At 37.7% G+C, this 23,599-nt stretch overlaps 1 protein-coding gene across 1 annotated transcript in view; it reads left to right on the plus strand.

Annotated features, from left to right (window-relative positions):
* The first annotated feature begins 382 nt into the window (after window positions 1–382).
* grm6a (glutamate receptor, metabotropic 6a) overlaps window positions 383–23,599 on the plus strand; it is a 61,956-nt gene continuing 38,739 nt past the window's right edge. Inside the window, exon 1 of the mRNA XM_067393512.1 lies at window positions 383–940. Within this exon, the coding sequence (XP_067249613.1) occupies window positions 383–940 (558 nt within the window). The remainder of the gene's footprint in view (window positions 941–23,599) is intronic.

Below are 23,599 nucleotides of genomic sequence, written 5' to 3' on the forward strand. Positions count from 1 at the left end.
AATCATTGTCATAAGAGAATGTTGTGATCTCCAGTGATTTCAATGGGAACTGTGCATTGTAAGAATGTAGAGTTAAAAAGATTTGGAAAAGTGACAGATTTAAAAAAGTTTAAAGTTTTGCTATAGCACGCTGTTTTTTATTTTTTTAGTGTGTTGCTGTTTGGTTGCTAGGGTAGTCTGGATGGTTGCTAGGTGGTTACTTACTGACCCAGGTCAAAAGGGTGTGCAAGACTTGCATGAGTTTAATATGTTAGAGGTATGGCTAAAAGATTAATTAAAAAGAAAATTGTGATATGGAAATATCCCTATTTTTCTTCATATTTTTGTTTTTCTCCAACAGGTTCCTCAGATAGTGGATGAACACTCACGTGTTTGATTCATCATGACGTCACACCCTCCTCCATTTTTACTGAACCATCAGGTCGGGATGTTCCGGGTTTTAAGCTGGAGCAGCTGTCAATCTACCACATGGCCACGCCTCTTGTGGATTCTGTGGGTGTGGCTAAGCCCGTGTTCATCGGTTCACCATCACTCGCACCCACATTCCATCAAAATCCCTGGGGACATCACCTTGGGAGGCCTTTTCCCAGTCCATTCCAGGGGTCCCGCAGGGGTCCCGTGTGGAGAAATAAAGAAAGAGAAAGGAATCCACCGGATGGAGGCCATGCTGTACGCACTGGACCAGATCAACAGTGACCCAGAACTACTGCCCAACATCACACTAGGGGCCCGGATTCTTGATACATGTTCCAGGGACACTTATGCTCTAGAGCAGTCTCTGACATTTGTCCAGGCTCTCATTCAGAAAGACACGTCTGATATTCGATGCTCCAATGGAGAACAACCAATCATACGCAAGCCTGAGCGTGTGGTGGGCGTGATAGGGGCATCAGGCAGCTCCGTGTCCATCATGGTGGCCAATGTCCTGCGGTTGTTTGAGGTGAGAACACATCTACATGTGTGTGAGTGAGAGAGTGAATATATTGTACCTACCAGGGTTATGCAAAATTCTGGATTGAAGTATTGGCTTCCTTTCAAGTCATTATCTATCTATCTATCTATCTATCTATCTATCTATCTATCTATCTATCTATCTATCTATCTATCTATCTATCTATCTATCTATCTATCTATCTATCTATCTATCTATCTATCTATCTATCTATCTATCTATCTGTCTATCTATCTGTCTGTCTGTCTGTCTGTCTGTCTGTCTATCTATCTATCTAATTTGTTCATTCTATCGTTCATTCTTTCTTTGTCATTTGTTCTGTTCGTTCGTTCTGTCCTTCTATCTATCATTCGTTTTATCGTTCGTTCTATCACAAGTTCTATCTATCGCTTGTTCTATCTATCATTTGTTCTAACATTCGTTCTGTCATTCTATCATTCATTCTGTCCTTCATTCTGTCGTTCTATCATTCGTTCTGTCATTCTATCATTCGTTCGTTCTATCAGTCTATCGTTTGTTCTGTCATTCTATAGTTAGTTCTATCATTTGTTTGTTCTATCTTTTGTTGTGTTCTATCGTTCATTCTGTCGTTCTATCGTTTGTTCTGTCATTCTATTGTTCATTTGTTCGCTCTATCGTTGGTTCTGTCATTTATCGTTTTTGATTCATTTTTGTTCTTTCTTTCGTTCTATCTATCATTTGTAAATTCTGTCATTCTGTCTATCATTCGTTCTGTTGTACTGTCTATTATTCATTCATTCTATCTGTCATTCGTTTTGTCGTTCGTTCTTCCTGTCTGTCTGTCTGTCTGTCTAATTTGTTCATTCTATCGTTCATTCTTTCTATCTATCATTTGTTTTATTGTTCGTTCTATCATAAGTTCTATCTATCGCTTGTTCTATCTATCATTTGTTCTAACATTCGTTCTGTCGTTCTATCATTCATTCTGTCCTTCATTCTGTCGTTCTATCATTCGTTCTGTCATTCTATCATTCGTTCGTTCTATCAGTCTATCGTTTGTTCTGTCATTCTATAGTTAGTTCTATCATTTGTTTGTTTTATCTTTTGTTGTGTTCTATCGTTCATTCTGTCGTTCTATTGTTTGTTCTGTCTTTCTATTGTTCATTTGTTCGCTCTATCGTTGGTTCTGTCATTTATCGTTTTTGATTCATTTTCGTTCTTTCTTTCTTTCGTTCTGTCTATCATTTGTAAATTCTGTCATTCTGTCTATCATTCGTTCTGTTGTACTGTCTATTATTCATTCTATCTGTCATTCGTTTTGTCGTTCATTCTTCCTATCTATAATATGCTCTATCTATCTTTTGTTCTATCTGTCATTCTCTCCATCCATAAGGCTTATTAAACCTTTAAACAAATTAAAATAAAAAATATAACTCTGGTATATATGTATATTTCGACATGTTCCTGGATCAGTATCTTTTTTGGTCCTGGAACTACAATCTGGAATTCTTGGAACGACAGCAAATCAGCCATTCTTATTTTACAAATAATTTTAGGTTTACATCAACAGTCATTTCCTTTTGATTTTAGGGGTAGTTTTAGGACTGTGTTTGATAGTATGATTGTCTGGTTTTCATGTTGACCCTATAGTTTTCATTCCTTTGTACAAACATACCTTAGTGTTTGGCCCATCCTGCTTCAAAATGGATGCTTGACAGGATCTTGATTCCTGCAGGCCAGGACCTGGCGTTAATTGACAAGGAGGATTAGAGAGACCAACTAATCATGTTGTCGGCCTCTAGCTTTCTGGTATCCCGCAGGCTTTTAAATATTAGTTCTGCTTTGTCTTAAATCCAGCAAGCATTTAGGCTGTTTTTTATTTTCTACAGCTCTAGATTCTGATTCTATGCAATTGTTTTTACCAAACTTTCAATCCTCAAATGACGTTGCAGTGGTAGTTTGTGCTGTTTGGTGCAGCAGTCATTAATATTGCGTTCTGCGCTCGTGGAATTTTAATGGGAAGGTTTGGAGAATTTGCGCCTGGACCGCATTAACACTGGGCTGACATTACAAAGCTCCTTGTGTTGAGGCGACAAATGTTTCATCTACATCTCAAAATGCCAACCTCCCATGATGCTTGCCATGGTGAGGAAACTATCATTGCATATTATATTCACTTTGAGCAGCAATCATATTTAGTGATCTTCATCCAAACACACAGAGCTTTAAAACCATGTGATATTTTATTTTGCATCATTGAACTAACTTTAATTTTAAACCACACATTGTTTGTGCATCACATTACCTCTTATCATCTCAGCCCAATAATAGTTGATAAAAATGTAAATCTTGCATATGCATGAGTGACCTTGTGACTCAGTGTGTCCAATTTGCTTGTCTGGAAAACTGCTGAGTGCATTGTTGTTGGATCAAGCTCAATTTGGACAAAGATTAGAGAGCACATTTGTGTAATCAGAGTTTTTTGTGTGTTTTCTACAACAAAAGCATGGAGAAACAACTACAGCGAGAACTGAACAGCTTGGCAGGGACTAGGTTGTGATTGGGCATTATTGGCAACCGCAAGCATTTATGATCAGAATTCTACCCACAACAAAGCACAAAACCCGTGCACATTGTTCAGGGGGTGGGGGAGGTTTAAACAAGTGTGAGCAACTCTTCTTTTTTTGTCCTGAAACGGCTCCAACTTCCTCCCAAGAAGGTCATTCTTGGTGGCTCCCTCATAGTGCAATATAAGGCTCGTCTGAGAACACATGGCTTCCTGGCATTGGACACCCTGCCTGAGAATGAGAGAATCTCTGTGACGAATGGTATGATTTGCTCCCCTGGTGTAAGCTTTTTTTGAGAGGGCTATCTCGCTCCCTATATCCTCGGGTTCCACAAGACTCAAATCCCATCCTACATGGTTCTTATGTTTGAAGCAAAATGAGAAGCGGACATATTGTTCTCAGTGCATGTAGAGGGTTTTTTTCTTTTTGTAAGGTGAAATGGGAAATTGATTTTATGAGAGTCGACCGAGTGACAGACTAATAAAGCTTTTTTTTTAGCTTTTCTCTAATGGAACAAGACAACAGAGTCAGAGGGATTCTATATGCCTTCTACGCTTCGGTATACTCTGGTTAAGACCTCAAGAGAAGCTGTTTTGAATGTCATAATACAATTTGAGCTCCCTTAGTCCATCTGTGGTGCATTATTGAGCTATAAAGAGCCTGTACTTCACTTGCGAACAAAGGGTGTGATGATCGCCGATTGATCTGTTTAGTCTTGCTTTGGCAAAACAAAAAAATGTTCAAGAGAGACCACTGGGAAAGAAAACCAAAAATGACATCTCTTTAATATCTCATCTGATTCTTCTAGGCAGCAACTAGAGCAAATTTCTGCTTTGCTTCTGCTTAGTAAGCATATCATTGAACCATTTCTCCAAATGATCTGAGCTGCTTTCTAATTTCATTTTACAACTCTGTACACTTGATATACTTAAAAATGGACTCCTTTGTGTCTATTTTTATCAAAGTCCCTTTAGAGGGGTACTTGATTATGATTTGACTTTTTTTCTTTAGTTAGTGTGTAATGTTGCTGTTTGAGCATAAACAATATCTGCAAAGTTTTGACGCTCAAAGTTCAATGCAAAGGGAGATTATGGACTACAACAAACTGATGGTAGGGACTACAACGAGCTTCTTTCCGGGTTGGTGACATCACAAACCCCAAAACTGACATAAACCCTGTCCCCGGGAACATGCAACAAAGGGAGTGAGGCCATGTTGGGCTGCTTTAGAGAAGAGGAAGAGTTGTTGTAGTAGAGTGTTGTTGTCATGCCGTCATTTTATGTCGGACTGCTTCACAAACGAGGGTCAATTCAACACTGGATTTGCAGAAAAAAGATTAACATGACGGCACATGCTAGTGGATGAGTTGAATCAACTCCACAGCAACTATATAAATTTATCCACTAACCAGTGGATAAACGTCCAGTTTCATTCTAAAAGTTGTAACTTCTTCCTGAGTCTCTCCATCAGTGTCGACTCCGTGTTCTCCAGCTTTGTTGTTGTTGAGCAACTGAAGCGTGAGCTGTTAAAGCCTTCGCCCTCTTCTGAAAAGTGTCCGGGAGCAGCAGCTCATTTGCATTTAAAGGGACACACAAAACAATTGTGTTTTTGCAAATTTGACAAGCTATAATAAATGATCTGTGGGGTATTTTAAGCTGAAACTTCACAGACACATTCTGGCGGCATCTTTAAAACACCTCTCGGGAAGCTATTTCAGTCATGCAAGTACAACTCCTATCTCTTTGTATGGGGAAACATAAATTTCTCCAAAGCGGTTTACCAAGCTTACGATTAAATTTCATATTTGAAATCACCAATGAAATCTGACAACGGTCTCATGAATTTGGTGCAGTTTTTCCAGGCTGGACCAGTCAGTGCGCATGTGTGGTCATATGCTTCCACCAAAATTATCCGGAACAATTTTTTCCCCTGAAACTAGCTGCGTAGAACGCTAGCTGCGTTTCCATTGCAGTCTAAAGTACAGTGAAGATAGTCCGGTGACGTAGGACTGCACATGACTTTCCAGTTCCCGCTGGATTTCGTCCTCTGCATATAAGCTTAATAAAGCCTGAACCTCATCGTCAGTCCATCGGTCATATTTTTTTAAAATTTTCCATTGTTGATTCGAATAGCAAACAACTCTCACTGCACACACTGCAACAGACGATGGTTGAAATAAAATGCTGCGTGGAGTCAACCAATCAAAATGCTGCGTGAACTCAACCAATCAGCATATTCAGTGCCCAAGTCCCACCCCTGAAAGTTCTGTAACTTTGAAAAACTACAACCTATCAAGCAGGTACTTTCAGAGGGGGAATTTTTTACCTTTAGACCCTGGTTCCTGCAGTCGAAATACACTGAGTACCACCCCAAAAGTTTCTAGTTCCTGGGGAAAGTTCCTGCGGTGGAAATGCGGCTATAAACGCGCATCTCAGAACACTGACTGTTTCTATAAGAACCGGAGCTTCTAACAGCAGCTGAAGTGACACAATGACCAATTGGCGATTGGTTCTTTTATTTAGAAGGTGGGACTATTCCGCCATTTCGCGTGTTGCCCTTTTTCCCATTCATAGCAATATGAGTGCACCGTCATTGTATATCTAAAGTCTTAGATTTTATTTCTCCAAATTAATTTTAGGGGAAGCATCTGAGATGAAGTTGAGTGGAGATGAAGTTGAGTGGGCATTTGGAACATGGTAGCAGACACAAATCTGTAATGTTAGATTACAGCAATCGCTTGAACACCAAGGCCTTGCATGTTTTTTTGTAATTGATCAAAGAGAAAATACAGCATTATTGTTCCTAAATCCAGAATTTCCAGTTCACAGTTGTCATGGAAATTCTGTAATCTCATTAACAGGGCCATTGCTAAGCCCCTAAGTTGATTTCTGCCCTTGTCAAATGCATATTTACATGTTTTAGGTGATCCCATAAGCTGGTTATGACAAGATATCAAAGTCATCTTTGTATATTCTCATATTTAACTATGTATGGTATACGAAACATGAACATGAAAGTCAGAAATGCCTTCAAATCAGAAAAAAAAATCACACTTACAGAAAATATAATAAATGAGGCACTGGTGAAACAGCCATAATAATGCTGTAGTTATGACATTGACATTTTTTGGACACAGTACAGTACATTATATGATAAGTATACACTAAAAATGGTTTAGGATTTACTTTAAAACAATTTTCACTCTCTCAAATTTCTCAAGTAATTACAAAGAAACAGCAAGTGAAGTAGAAAGACTTTTCCAATAATCTTTGTTTCATTTACAACTTTGAAAAAATCTTTTTTTACAGTATACAGATCAGGTCACGGTGTTTATATTCACAATGTGTCTCTATTGAATCTTTTCCAAATTGACTGAAATTCAAATTTCATTTAAAATATACAAAAACCATGAAGTGCATTTCAATTTCACAGGAAGTTATCCCATTGTGCTTTAGTGAATGACAGAAAGGTGTCAGACAATGGGCTATGTCTGTGGGGACAGCTGTCGGTAGCCAACCCTCTAATTAAACACATGTGGAATAAAGTCTGAAACGAATGTGGAACAAAAGCAGAGGTACAGTGGATCTTCATTAAACCGACCTTTTTGCGTCTGTATGATGAGGGGCACAGCACCACCGCGAGTGATTATTCCAGTCTACAGATTGCTTGTTGAAGCGTGGACAAAGGCTCGACAGCCACCTCTTTCCATTTATCATGTTTTTGTTGTTTAAATATGCTTGGGACAGTTTCAAACCGCCATTTAGCCCATGTTTTGCATACGAAAAGCCTGTTGTTTTGCTGATATTTTTACACAGTCGATCATTAAAATGTGTTTGATGTGTCAGAACATCATGAAAATATCATGAGACAGATTGTGAGCACAATGCTCGAGTTCTGGAAATTTCTTTGATGTTTGTGATGCCAAACACCTGTCATTTGTGGAGAGTCTTTATGTTTATTCAAGTCTTTATGTCAGGAATGAATGTGTCCCAATTCGCATACTTCTGCTACGCACTGAAAGTATGTACTTTGCTTATGATTGTAAATTGTAAATGTAGTTTAGGGAGATGATGGCTATGATTGCAATAGCATACTTAAATACTACTCTTGCCATTTCTGCAGTATATGCAATAGTATATCTATAATGCACATTATGCACATTTTCTGTATGCATTAAGTACCTGCATGGTCTATTTGTCAAAATGTGCTCAAACTAAAAACATTTTGACTCTTTGCACTGACAAACTTCAATATATTTTTACACAAACTTGTATTAATTATGCAAAACTATTGTTTTCATTTAAGGTCATGTGACAACATGGCGGGATGATTTCTTCCCCATTGAAATGAAATTGAAATGTTGGGACGTTTTTTTAAAATTTGAATAAAATGAAAACTAAAAGACTTTCAAATCTCACGAGCCAATATTTTATTCATAATAGATCATAGATAAACATAACAAATGTTTTAAACTGAGAAATTTTACAATTTTATGCACAAAATGAGCTCATTTCAAATTTGATGCCTGCTATAGGTCTCAAAATAGTTGGGACAGGGGCATGTTTACCATGGTGTAGCATCTCCTCTTCTTTTCAAAACAATGTGAAGATGTCTGGGCATCAAGGTAATGAGTTTCTGGAGTTTTTGTTTTTGAAATTTGGTCCCATTCTTGCCTGATATATGTTTCCAGCTGCTGAAGAGTTTGTGGTCATCTTTGACGTATTTTTCTCTATAGATGAAAGAGCAGGCAGGCCAATTCAGTACCCAGACTATTCTACGATGAAGCCATGCTGTTGTAATAGCTGCAGTATGTGGTTTTGCATTGTCCTGCTGAAATAAACAAGGCCTTCCCTGAAATAGATGTCGTCTGGAGGGGAGCATATGTTGCTCTAAAACCTTTACATACCTTTCAGCATTCATAGTGCCTTCCAAAACATGCAAGCTGCCCATACCGTATGCACCTATGCACCCCCATACCATCAGAGAAGCTGGCTTTTGAACTGAACACTGATAACACGCTGGCAGGTCTCCCTCCTCTTCAACCTGGAGGACACAGCATCTGTGATTTCCAACAAGAATGTCAAATTTGTCTGACCATAGAACACTTTTCCACTTTGAAACAGTCCATTTTAAATGAGTCTTGGCCCACAGGACACGATGGCGCTTCTGGACCATGTTCACATATGGCTTCCTTTTTGCATGATAGAGCTTTACTTGGCATCTGCAGATGGCACTGCGGATTGTGTTTACCAACAGTGGTTTCTGGAAGTATTCCTGGGCCCATTTAGTAATGTCATTGACACAATCATGCCGATGAGTGATGAAGTGTCGTCTGAGGGCCCGAAGACCACGGACATCCAATAAAGGTCTTCGCCCTTGTCCCTTAAATCTCTTCTCCAGTTTTCTGAATCTTGTGATGATTTTATGCACTGTAGATCATGAGATTTGCAAAGCCTTTGCAATTTGACATTGAGGAACATTGTTTTCCACAATCTTTTTACGCGCTCTTTCACAGCTCTGCCCATCTTTACTTCTGAGAGACTCTGCCTCTCTAAGACATCCCTTTTATAGCTAATCATGTTACAGACCTAATATCAGTTAACTTAATTAGCTTATATATGTTCTCCCAGATGAATCTTTTCAAAATTTCTTGTTTTTTCAGCCATTTGTTGCCCCTGTGCCTTTTTCTCATTTAGTGGATAAAAGTGTAAAATTTCTCAATTTATTCTCAAATTTCATTTGTTATTTTATCTATGTTCTATTGTGAAAAAATATTGGCTCATGTGATTTGAAAGTCTTTTAGTTTTCATTTTATTCAAATTTAAAAATTCGGGTTGTATATCTAAGAGTAGAGCAGGACTTGATTTTGTCCACCAGGAATTGATTGGATGGTTGGATGGTTGTAGTTTGCTATTGGTCGATCTTGTGTGAGTAACAGGTTGCCCCGCCCTTGCACCAGTAAACATGTCATCAAAGAAGTGATGTTGATGCAAGAGGGAGGGATATTTATTTTGATTAAAGACTTATGAGGCACATGAATTAAAAAAAGATGTGCATGGATTAAATATTTGTAATAAATATAGCAATATTATATTAAAAAGCAGGAATTGTCAGTTTTGATTTTATGATGACTTTAATAAACACAGTATTTTTAGTATGCATTACATTCCAAACTGTTAATATCTAGGTAAATCTATTACCTTAAAGGATTAGTCGACTTTCAAATGAAAATTAGCGCAAGCTTTACTCACCCTCAAGCCATCCTAGGTGTATATGACTTTCTTCTTTCTGATGAACACAATCAGAGTTATATTAATAAATATCCTGATGCATCCAAGCTTTATAATGGCAGTGAACATGGGTCAAGAGTATGAGCTGAAGAAAGTATGAGCTGCACTCTTCAAAGGCATTGATCTTCTTCTGCAGAGCCGTTCTATCTATGATGTAATAAATAGGCACATTCAACAACCAGTCGTAATCTGGGCTTGGTTTAAATAAAACCTGTTTTTGGACTAACAAAGAAGTTTTCAGTTCTACCAGAAAGACTCGGGAGGCAAGGAAACATTTAAATAAGATTTATTTAACAGTTTGTATGCAAATATCGAATAGATGGAATTATACAGTTCTTTGGCGTTGATCCGTCCATAGTACAATCTGGAGGGTAGCAGACTTCCGCTAAAGGTCCAGTACAGTATATTCTTTTAGTATGATGTCAAAAGCTCAGGGAAAATTTTATTCTTTTAATTATTAGATTTATACTGTACATTTAAAAACTGCTGTGACAGTATCATCTGTGCATTCATCACCATTTTTCTACAGCTGAAAAAATTAAAAATTGCACATTCACAAACTCTTTTTCTCATCCACAAGGGGTTGAGGCTTGTGTTAGCCAAACAAAGCATGCACGAATGCACACTTCGAAATCCATCCTAGCACCTTTGGCACATTGCTCAACAAACTATAATTTGGGATGCACTAATTCTAATCTCACATCCTGTTTAGGACAGATAGTATGTGAATTGGGATGCAGCATGTGTTATCATTTCTGTGTTTTTAGCTCTGTGTCCTGATGCAAGAGTCACAAGAGGGGGCATATCTTGTGCTTTCCACAGTCAGGGCGAACGCGATCACAGCCGAGTTAAATGAGCTTTTACTTCACCCTACGGTAATAACTCTCTCTGTCAGAGGCTCACTTTTAAGACAGCACGTCCTTCTCACTTAACAGACAGATCTATGAGCATGCACAGACCTTCAATGCAATGCAGTGCTTCAGAGAGCATGCTGGGAATCATACATGTACACAAAAATCTCACGTCTTTCTTGGACATCTTTTTCTCAGACGCGCACACACACACACACACACACACTCTCATTTGGATTACAGAGCGGTCACAGACCTTCCAATGAAAGAGCCACATAAGCCCCAACAGACCGCAGTAAAAATCAGCACTTCAACAGTGCAGCAGTTGCATAATTGTGAATGTCGTTTCTGTGGCCATTCTAGCTGGATGGGACACGGTAGCAAACCGCATGTTTTTTTAATGATAAGACTTAGTGCTTTGGCTCATGAAACAGCTCCAGGTACTCAATTTTTAACGGCTCATCTTTATGTGGCATAAAACTCTGCAGAGATCTGCTGCTGACTCTCAATTTTATGGGGCAGAGACCCAGATGCTTGTAGAACAGAGGAGTTTGATTGCCTCTCACCAAAACCAACTGATTATAAAACAATAGAACAGTGAAATTCACGGTATGTGGGATGGGGTACCTTTTTTTAACTCAACATGAGTATGTCGTTTTTTTTTATAGACAACAAATGTGTTTCTTTAAACCTCATGCCTAATTAGGTGAACAAGCAAGAAAATGTAGGAAATTCAAAGCATTAATATTTCAGGGTTTTTTTGGACCCCTGAACTCCCTTGAGATACATTTCTAGTCTGACTAAAACTCATTACAAATTATTTAAAGGGGGCCTATTATGCCCCTTTTTACAAGATGTAATATAAGTCTCTGGAGTCCCCAGAATGTGTCTGTGAAGTTTCAGCTCAAAATATCCCACAGATCATTTATTATACCAAGTTGTAAATGCCCATTTTTGAGTGGAATGAAAAACATGCTGTTTTCGTATATGCATCTTTAAATGCAAATGAGCTTCTGCTCCCTGCCTCACTTTCAGGAAGTGGGTGGATACTGTTCAAATCGTGCCTCGGATTCTCTGCTAAAAACAAAAAAAACAAAACAGGTTTTGATTATCATCTCTATTGTGGCCATGCTCACGAAACTTTACAGTTCTTCGTCATTGTGAAAGTTTTTTATTTGCATGCATTTTAAAGGTGCCGTAGAATGTCTTTTTAAAAGTTGATATAAAAGTCTAATGTGTCCCCTGAATGTGTCTGTGAAGTTTCAGCTCAAAATACCCCATAGATTTTTTTTTATTCATTTTTTTAATTGCCTATTTTGGAGCATCATTAAATATGCGCCGATTTAGGCTGCGCGGCCCCTTTAAATCTCGTGCTTCCCTCCCCCGGAGCTCGCACTTGCCTTAACCAGCATAAACAAAGTTCACACAGCTAATATAACCCTCAAAATGGATCTTTAAAAAAGTGTTCGTCATACATCGTCTAATCGCGAAAAGTATGGTATTTATTTGGATGTTTACATTTGATTCTGAATAAGTTTGATGGTGCTCCGTGGCTAAAGCAAACATTACACACTGTTGTGTTTGTGCATTATACAGACTGAAAGTGTTTAAACATGAAAATAGCGACGGCTCCGTGAATATAGTAATAAACAATGGTAACTTTAACCACATTTAACAGTACATTAGCAACATGCTAACGAAACATTTAGAAAGGCAATTTACAAATATCACTAAAAATATCATGATATCATGGATCATGTCAGTTATTATTGCTCCATCTGCCATTTTTCGCTAATGTTCTTGCTTGCTTACCTAGCCTGATGATTCAGCTGTGCACAGATCCAGACGTTAATACTGGCTGCCCTTGTCTAATGCATTGAACATGGGCTGGCATATGCAAATATTGGGGGTGTACATATCGATGATCCCGACTGTTACGTAACAGTCAGTGTTATATTGAGATTCGCCTGTTCTTCGGAGGTCTTTTAAACAAATGAGATTTATATAAGAAGGAGGAAACAATGGTGTTTGAGACTCACTGTATGTCATTTCCATGTACTGAACTCTTGTTATTTAACTATGCCAAGAAAAATTCAATTTTTAATTTTACAGCACCTTTAAAGCCATATCAGTTTAAACTGATGATAATATATGTTATTTTTTATTGAATAACTTAAAGCGCTTTGGGTTTAAGAAAAGCGCATTACAAATAAAATGTATTATTATTATTATTATTAAAGCTGCAGTCTGTAACTTTTTTTGCTTTAAAATTATCCAAAATCTATTTTTGAGCAAGTACATAACCAGCCAATGTTCAAAACTATCTCTTCACAATGGAAAAGCTTGTAATAATATTTTATAATTCAGGTGGTACTGGTGAGTTTCTGCGGGAAATTTGAGCATGTCACCGTTTGCATCATTACATCACGTCTGTTTACATAAAGAAGGAGTCCCAGCTAGTAGGCTATATCATGTGAGGATGCTGCAGGTGACGGATCATTTATAGTCTTTTCTCACAGCAGCTGGAATAATTAAACATCATTTTGATGGCGGATTGTATAGTATGACAAATTAACGTTAGAGATTAGACTGTACAGAAATTGACATCTACAGGTAACGCTAATACACACTAAATACAAGTAATCACGCAAGGCTGATGTTGTTAACATTAACAGTTTGAGAACAAATTATAACAATAATAATAATTTGTACAGTTTGATGTTATATGAGTTAAGCGATTGGTAAATTTAATCACCATTGGTAGCACAATTCGTTGTAATGTTTTTTCTCAGTTGGTCAGAACAAAATTGGTCATGTTACTTGACATGACATTTTCTGGTGAAAATTCTTATTTTGGTCATACTTCCAAGACTACAATCTGTGATTCCGAAGTACAGTATCCACCGATGTATTTACTGACAGCGACACATTCTCAAAACATTAGATTAATCTGCACTGAGGAGCCGTGCCGAGGCACAACCCACGTAAAGATGATAATTCCGCAAATAAATGCGATTGCAGGTTTCAAACAGAGATGGCGATAAAGAGGCAAAACTTACTGACTGCAGCTTTAAGTATATTTAATAAGAATACATTACTTGAATGCTGCTGTTATATGCTCTGGCGAGGAGATAAACGTGTACAGCTCACTCAGGGGAGGAGCTAAGTTGTGGGCGGGGCCTGTTCCAATGTGAGGTGACATTGGAGCACGTTCCTGAACGGGAAGACACTGTTTCAAATTTTTGGGGAAGATAACAAACAGAGTGGATGGAATTTTACCACAATAGGCTGGCTGTGTGCACACACTGCAGACACATAAATATGTTAAAAAAATATATAAAACTGAATTTTGCATAATAGGTCCCCTTTAAAGTGTTAAAAAAAATCTTTCTGAAATTCAAAAGCAGTCTTCTGAGAGCATGGTTTTGCTTAGACTTGAATGTGAAGATGTTCCACTGGAAACAACATAGGTCTGATATGTACTCTGTGCAGAAGCTCAATTGCATAATGCAATGCAAATACCAGTGTTATTTCAGTAGAGATACTGAAATATCTCCTCTTTGCATGCACTTCCAAAGAATGAAGACTTGCGCTGGAATTGATACGGAAAATACAGATGCCATCGTTTTTGTTCATATCACTTTATCAAGCAATAAGGAAGCCTCTGGAGCTGAAATTCAGATATGGTAATGGGCGCTTCATTTCCTACACGCACTGTAAGTGGTAGACATATCACAACAGACTGGGCCATCTGACCAATCAGAGCAGAGTAGGCTCCGACAAAGGAGGGGTTTAGACTCTTTGAAAAATGAGTGATGTTGCAATGTATATTATGACAAAATTAAAGTGTTTTTTGACCTTTGATGCATGCAAATCTATTGTAGGAGACCTCCAAAACAAAATTACAAACCTTTTAAAATATCATAATAGGGGCACTTTAAGTTTGCATCTGCATTTGCATACTTGCATAAAGTGTATTTAAGGCCTAAGGCACCAAGTCATGTACAACAGCCAAAAACATTCTCTACAAGTGTGCAGATGCATGCTTTTTGTACCTACTTAACTGCATGTTGCTATCAAATCACAAAATTTAAGGGGTGCTATAGCGTTCCCTTCAAATGCATGTGCCACATTTTATTATTTGGGTACACTAGCTGCTATAAACATGTCAAAATTGTATCTTTACAAACTTAATATACACTTTACAAACTTTCTCAGCATGATTTTCTTCAAACTATGACAGTTCAGCTGAAAGAGAAAACTGCAGAAGATGACAATTTAATGCAGTGGTTCTCAGTTGGCTTTGCTCCAGTATCCCATTTTTTATGTAGTCCCTTTCTTATACCTTGCATCACAACCTGTCCATGTTGCCAATATTACTAACTTATAGAAGTGATGAATGAATCTGCAGCAAATACAGCAGAGTTTGAACAACAAAATTTACTGTAAGCATTTCTCCTCTATTTAAAAGTTGATTTGTTTATTTTGCTATCCTAAATATGCACAATGGTTTTTCCTTTTCGGCTATCTGAACCCACCAGTTAAGAACCACTGGTTTGATGCATGTTTTTGCACCCCTTGCAGCACATTGTTCTTGTATTGTGGCATAAATTGTCTTCTGATGTGTAAAATTGAGCTTGCGTATTTAGAAGTGTTTGTGTTAAGTGTGTTTCTGGCCTTAATTACTCTGTCTTTGCTCTGAGCCATTAAACCGAGTCTGTGGGTCTAGAAAACACATCAAGCTCTTAGCTGCAAAATTAGAGGACCTTTTGGTACAATAAGCTGCTGGCTTCCATTCAGAAAACTCAAATTGAGTCTGTAAGAGAAAGTGAAAGCAAATCACAAGGGCAAATGTTTGACAGGAAGAGTTTTGAGGACTGAAATCTATTTGCAAGGTGCATGTGTGAGCATTAGTCATTTAGAAATTGCATGCAATGGGTCAATGGAGAGATTATATTTTGATTTAAGATTGCTACAGGTTTCTTTGTGAAAAAATAATCATCGCATTAGTTGTTCTAAAGAAACTGAAAAGTGTCTACAGGCACCTTGGCTTTCAGAGTTTCCTCTAATTGCCGTTATTGTGAGTTAAATGGTCAGTAATTGCACTGATGCCTGTGGCAGTTAATTCAAGTGAGAAAATTGTGGCTATTTTTTGTTGAACTTAAGGGAATGCTTTTGTGTGAACTTTTTTGTGTGTCAGTTGCTATTATTATGCATCGAGACACTAAATTATCAGGCTGTCAGCAGTACAATTTTCACTTGCCAGTTTAAAGTTCATTGGTTTCTCCTTATTGAATGATGTTTTTGTGTGAAATCACCCTTATATTAGTTGCTTATAGTTGCACAGCATGCACAATACACTATAGCATGCTTAAAGGGGTCATGAACTGAGTTGTTTTATTGTTTTATAATGTTTCCTGGGGTGCACTTATAATGTTAGTATGCTTTTTACATCCAAAATTGTCATCATTTATAAATAAAAGTAATTTTTCATACCCTGATTGTAGCCCTCTGGTTTTAACTCTCTGTTTTAAGGGGCATATCTGCTGTGAGACTTCAGTGTAAACGCCCACTGCTGTGATTGGCTAACGTCTTTTCATATGAAAATATCCAAGTATTACTCTCTCTTTTTGTGCGTTTTTACTATTACAGCTCTCAAGGTTAACTAGTCGTGAAAAGTGTTGCATTACATTTAGATCTATGGCGTTATATTTAGATCGCAGCATGAAAGGTTGCAGTAATGAACACTGTAGCCTGTCACATATGTTGAGCGCGTAAAAGCAGTGATCTCGTCATTGCAACTCAATTTCTGTACACTAACAAATGCTTTCATCTTTACTAACATTGCAAACGAGATATAGCTAAAAGATTTGTTGAATAAAATGGGAGTTTTGTGCGTCAATCACTGATAAACTTGCGCTGTTTGATTGACAGCTTCAGCGTGCGCTCCTCCAGCAATTGGAAAGGGAGCTTTCTTTGATCGCTTTCTTTATATAATTTAATCACCGTTAAATAACAGATTATTTTCATCATACTAAGAGAAACAAGGCAAGTTGACGTTTAGCCACGGGTTTGATTTACTGACACACAAACAAAGAACATCTGACTGTACATGATTCATTAATATCAGATCTGGCATTAGAATTAACACAGTTACTTACATGTTGTTACTGTCGAGTCCAGGCACTGCACAATATTTTGTAATCCTCAACGGCGTGTTTATTGCTTGGTAGCTCGAACCGGTTTAGCACCACGTAGGCCTATGTTACTTAGGCTATCTATTCTATTGCATGCCATGTGCAAATTGGTGGGCGGGGCTAAACAGGCAGGGATGAAGTAGGCGTTGATCTTCTTCTGCGGAGGCGGTGCTTGCTGCCCTTTGACATCATAGATCCCCACTTTGAAAATCCTGTCGTTTGCTGGGTCTGGTGTTAATTAAATCTTTTATTGGACTAAAAAGGAAGTTTTCATCTCTAAAACTTACAGGATATTCTTATAGTCTGATGACCTCTTATATGTCAAAAGCTCAAGGAAAATTTGATTTCTCAGTCCATCACCCCTTTAAAAGTGCTCCATGTAAGAATGACAGCTAGTGGTTGAAATGGGTACTGCAGTCCAAATTCAAAATATTGTTTGCCCAGCCCCCACCTCCTCAGACTCGACACTCTTGCGGGTTGCCAGTTTGAAGACATGCAACAGGAGTGAACTCAATTGACATTGGAAGGCGAGGAGAGTTACACACTGTAAGATAATTAGTTGATTAATTGATTTATGAGTTGATATCGTGTTTCAATCTGCTCCCGTTCATAGAGATTTTTAGATGAATGCTGAGGCTTTTTAGGTCGGGTAGAGTCTGCAATCTCTGACCCAGTTTGTTCGCTGGCTTCCATGGCTGCAATTCGCTGCATGTCCGACTGGCAACCCGGGGTGGTGAAATACTATTGGGTAAATTGACAATGTGTGGTCTTGCACAGACCAAAACAAAAACAGAAATTCTGACACGGACCGCAAATTTCAAAGTAAAATAACTGGCTGTAGCAATGGTTTTCAGAGAAACAAGTAAGTGAACTCAGCATGTTTCATAAATATCTGCAAACATATGGTATTTTTATGCTTAAGTACAGTCAAAAACTTACATAGAGCACCTTTAAAGGACGATTATGGATTCTGTGACATGCTGTTAGTTTTAACTTGTATCCGTTTATTAAAGGGGTCCTTGATTATGATTTAACTTTTTTAACTTTAGTTAGTGTGTAATGTTGCTGTTTGAGCATAAACATCATCTGCAAAGTTACGACACTCAAAGTTCAATATATTTTCTTTTACAGAAATCGCTTTTTAGGGACTACAACAAACGGCTGGTAGGGACTACAACAAGCTCGTAGTTGGTGACATCACAAACCTAAACATTTACATAAACCCCACCCCCGAGAACACGCAACATAGGATGTGAGGCCATGTTGGGTTGCTTTAGAAAAGAGGAAGAGTTGTTGTAGTAGAGTGTTGTTGACATACCGTCATTTTACGCCAGACTGCTTCACAAACGAGGGTCAATTCAATGCTGGATTTGCACAAAAGATGAACATGACGGCACATGCTAGTGGATGAGTTGAATCAACGTCCAGAAACGTCCAGTTTCATTCTAAAAGAAGTTGTAACTTCTTCTCCATCAGTGTCGACTCCGGTTTGAACAATGTAAGGCTGAACACCGTTACTGACAATCCTCATTTTGGCTGCGTGAGATTCTCCAGCTTTGTTGTTGTTGAGCTGTTAAAGCTCCACCCTCTTCTTGAAAGTGAGCTAGGAGCAGCAGCTCATTTGCATTTAAAGGGACACACACAAAAACGGCATGTTTATGCTCACACCCAAATAGGGGCAAATTTGACAAGCTATAATAAATGATCTGTGGGGTATTTTGATCTGAAACTTCACAGACACATTGTGGGTACACCAGAGACTTATATTACATCTTGTAAAAGGAGCATAATAGGTCCCCTTTAAAAGAAAAGAAAACAAAAGAAAAGTAATGCATTTACAGTGGAAGTCCATGTAAAGTAATATTCAGTATTTCAGTGCCTGTTAAGACCATGTGAAGCCATAAACACGTTAACCCTTCTGTTTAGACAGAGGAAAATCCAAACAAGGGCGTTATGTCAGAAAACACACCAGAAGTTCATCCACCTAGAGCAGTCCCACCTCTTAAAGGATTATTACAACTTTGCAGCTCAAAAAACACATTTTTGTATGGAAGAATTAGTATAAGCGCTTCAACAAAAAGCTGTATGTTTGTGCTTTTAAAACTTGAAAAATGCCCTCTTGACTTCCATTGAATGTTTATTTATAATAAATGTGGGTTGGATTATTTTTGCTTGTTTCTTCAAACTGAGGGATGAGTTGAAATTATTTCTGTGGTAAACGACAGCACAGAACAGATGCTGTTGAAAGAGCTGAATTTGTGCTGAACCTGGAACATTCGTTTAAGAAAAAAAGCTAAAAGTTCATCTTATTTCATGCTGGGGGAAAGCATTTGCTCAAATATTTTGGAATACTGTGTCAGATTTGGTAAACCTATATGGTAAATCTGCTTCCCTTCGTCAAGCGAGAGATTGATAACCGTCAGTATTGAGTCACGCTAGAAGAAGAACGTCAAAACATGGTGTATCCAGGGGACAGAAAGACATCACTATGATATCATAATTTGATATCATAAATTATGAAAATACTTTTTTGGTTTTATTTATAACAACTGATTAATTCAAGCAATTACTAACCATGGGACCTATTTTAACAATCTAAACGCAAAGTGTAAAGCGCATTTTTGAAATGGGTTGTCCCTATTCTCTTAATGAATAATGGGCGTAACGTTCAATAAACCAATCAGAGTGTCATCTCCCATTCCCTTTAAGAGCGAGATGCGCTCGCGCCATGGCGGATTGCTATGTACATGGCGGAATTTGTTGGCGGAAAAGCTAAACACTTTTCAAGCGAAGAAACCGATGTGCTCGTGCGCAAAGTTAAAGCGGGCTTGCAAATGCAGGCTTTCAAATAGCTCCGCGCGATGAGTCGGTTAATATATACGTGTGTGTATTGGCAAGATTGTTCAATTAATTAGCCAATTTCGTTCATCATTATAAGTAGTAATAGGCTGAATTGAAAATAGGTAGCCTAATTCTAATACACGCAATGACTATTCATCATTAAATTTTTATATTTATGTAGCCTACACAATAATATTCTTTTACACTGTAATCCATGTTTGTGTGATGCGCATCCCTGTGTGTAATAAGCAAAGTCAACGCGCACTGTGGACGCGCCCAGAGGCGCAGTTTCTACCAACGCGCTCTAACAAAAAAATATTGCGCCATTGACTTTAGACCAGGTTTGAGTTGGTCTATGGCCCAGTCTATTTTCAGCTCCTTAAAATAGCAATGCACCGGCAATGCGCCTGAACACACCTCTTTTTTAGACCAGCACGCCCATGGGCGCACTAACTGGCGCAAATGCATTTACTAATTTAAGGACGTGGCGCTGAACGGAAACGCGAACGGTGCCGGACGCAAACTAGCAAACACACTTGCGCTGCGCCTTGCGTCGCATTGCGCCGGGTGTATTATAGGGCCCCATGAGTTACACCATTTTTAATAAAATCGATAAATGAGTAGCAAGATGATGGCAGTTGCATGTTTATAAAACGATAATTTTTTTAAGATTATTTATAGCAATAAATGTATCAAGGTCTTATTAAACCTGAAACTTTTACATTTTAAATATCTTATGTAGTGTTGGTAAATTTCACAAGCTTGAAAAGTGAAGTTTTTGATAAACATGCTGAGCAGTTTCTTTATCAAATGTTTGTTTGGAGAGCAGAAGTCTTGGCTTAAAGCTTCTAATTAACTGCTGTGTCTAATTAATCAAGAGAATTGCAGCTCTAGGCTATAACCAATAATTCATAAATACGCTTTCAGCAAAGGATATTAAAGAGTCATCTCAAACTTTATATGAACTGTGTTCGGGTCATTTGAGGGAGACAAGTGGCGACATCCTGATGGATTGATTTGTTGTTGTAGAAAAAGACAGACAACAGATCAACTCCCTGAGGACAGTTGTGTTGCTCATAGTTTGCTTTTTCATAGTTCTTAGTTATGTATCCACTTTGTTTCTTTGTCTCCACTTTTTTCTTCTTTTCTGTTTAGCTTGTAATTTAACTAATCTAGCTTATTCTTCAGTTTAAGTGTGGCATTCTGCAGTATTAATGGATATTGGTTGATTTTTATGACAAATAAGTTGTGATGTTCCTCATTTGCATGTCACTTTGGATAAAAGCATTTGCTAAATGAATGCATTTAATGTCTCAGATGTTTCTCTTAAAATTCCTTAGTTAGAAGACAATTGTTGACATACAGTAAGAGTACAGAGGTGTAAAATGAATGTGGATAGCATTTCAGATTATTTGGTGTTGGAAGAATTTGATAGGAAAATGGTTATTTTGATATCTCTGACTTTGCAATTGTAGATTTTGTTGTTTTGGCAAACCTGAGCCAGATTTGTGATACCTTCTAGAGGAGATACATGAGATTATATGCTCTTTTTTTTTCAAAAGAAACATCTAAAAAGCAGAACACTTAATCAGAAGTCTCCATTTGAATGCCATTTGATTTTATAAACATGTTAAAATGTTAAAGATCACATGATATTGCTTTATGAGTGTGGTTTTCTGCCCTGTGCTGATTTATTTCCTATTGAAACAGAAATTAGGGACAGGACATATTGAGGAATTTCTTCTGTGGATTTTCTTGCAAATGGCGAACAGATTGACATGCTCACATAAATAAGCATTCACACATAAATACAAACATACACATATAGATATACTACATGCACATAATAGAAATTAGGGCTTTTGTTCAGTGCGTGGACACAGATCAGGGGCAGACAGCAGCCATTACTGTGATTAAAAGTTGGATTTGGATTGTGACGGCTCTGCTGAGAGGTGGTGAACATTGCTGTTATAGAGTCACTAGTGCAGAATATTAAATATACTTCTGTCTGAGCTAGGGATAGACATGATTAACCGGTAGAAATTTGTCAACCGGTAGAGATTTTGGACTCTTTTGGTCTCTATCACGGTTACGCTCACGTGATGTAGCTGTTCTGCGGTGTCATGAAAGCTTATCATGTGCATCAATTTTTAAAGGGTTTGTTCACCCAAAAATGAAAATTCTGTCATCATTTACTCACCCTCATGTTGTTCCAAAGCTGTAAGACTTTTTGATGAAATTCGAGAGCTTTTTGTTCCTCCATTGACAGCTACGAAACTACCACCATTTACGCTTCAAAAAGGTAACAAAAATAATGATATTATTCAACAATATCTTCTCTTCTGTGTCATTCTCGTACGCTGTTTGCATTCAGCGCTTCTAGGTTCTATGTCAGAATGCCAAGTATTGGCCGACGCTGTTTACGTGAGCAGCACAACGTATGCCTGTGATGCTGACGCAGGAGCGGACCATTGAGTCACTGTTTTGACGTAGAACCTGGAAGTGCTGAACATAAACAGCGTAGGAGAATGTCACAGAAGAGAAGACATTGTTGAATAAAGTCATTATTTTTGTTTTGTTTTTGCACAAAAAAATATTCTCGTCATTTCATAACATTAAGGTTGTACCATTGTAGTCACGTGGACTATTTTAACGATGTCTTTAGTACCTTTCTGGACCTTGAAAGAGTTGATTATATCGGTGTCTATGGATTTCAACAAAAATATCTTAATTTGTGTTCCGAAGATGAACGAGGGTCTTACGGGTGTGGAACAACATGAGGGTGAGTCATTAATGACATAATTTTCATTTTTGGGTGAACTAACCCTTTAAGTTCTACTAACATAATCTTTGAGTTAGTTAACTTAAAAAAATTGAGTTGGTTTACTTAAATGTTGAGGTAATCGGTGTCCACAAAAGTTTTGACTATTCTGAACTTCAGAGTGTGTATATATAATATAATATAATATAATATAATATAATATAATATAATATAATATAATATAATATAATATAATATAATATAATATAATATAATATAATATAATTTTCTTTTCTGTATTGAAATTACATTACTGTATTTGTTGTCAGACCACTGTGAATCCTGTCTAGTCCCTTGCAATCAATATCCCATGCATAGTAATGTGTCATTTTGCACTGTTGAAATTGATATTTGCCATACAGAAAGAAGTGCAGCCTTGTGCTTTTGTTTGGCATCAGAACCGTAATTTAGTTACATTGAGAACATCTCGTTTGTGAACAATAACGCAAGGACTGATGAATACTTACTTTTGAGAGATGAACTAAGGATTTTGAGAAAGTTATAGTCTTTTGCAAGTAATCCATTGTGTGGTGCTGTTTGTTTGAAATGTTTTCATAAATGTACTTAGATTTGCAAATGTTAAGGATGATTCAAGAAATGTTCCAAAGCGACTGAGAAAAACTGTATTAAGAGAGATTTTGACATGCACCTAAAATATTTTCAAAAGAATTGAATATAATTAACCGCTTGTGATTCAGATTGTGAAATCCTTGCCAGTACCCAGTCCACGTAACATGGTACCACCACAATACTTTTTGAAAAGGTCTGTTATCTAACACACCTGATTCATTTCATCGGTTCATCAGTGGAGTGCTCCATGACCTGAATTGGGTGTGTCAGATTTTTTAGACACCTGTAATGTGCAGGATTTTGAAACGCTGGGTTAAAGTCATATTCGCGGGGGCCGCCGCACATAATCAGTGTTAAATGAATTCTTCGCCTTCCCCCTCCTGATTTCTGTATCTCTCCTCCTGTGCTTAACTTAATTTGACTAAAACCCCTCTTATCCTCACAGATAATCTGTCAAATGGATCGTTCATTCATCCATCTACCTGTTGTAAGTCTGCCCCTATGGCTCACCCACATGCCGAGACCTCGCTTAACTTCTGTGCATTAGCT

The sequence above is a fragment of the Chanodichthys erythropterus genome, chromosome 9, assembly GCF_024489055.1.
Source record: "Chanodichthys erythropterus isolate Z2021 chromosome 9, ASM2448905v1, whole genome shotgun sequence".
Lineage (NCBI taxonomy): Eukaryota > Metazoa > Chordata > Actinopteri > Cypriniformes > Xenocyprididae > Chanodichthys > Chanodichthys erythropterus.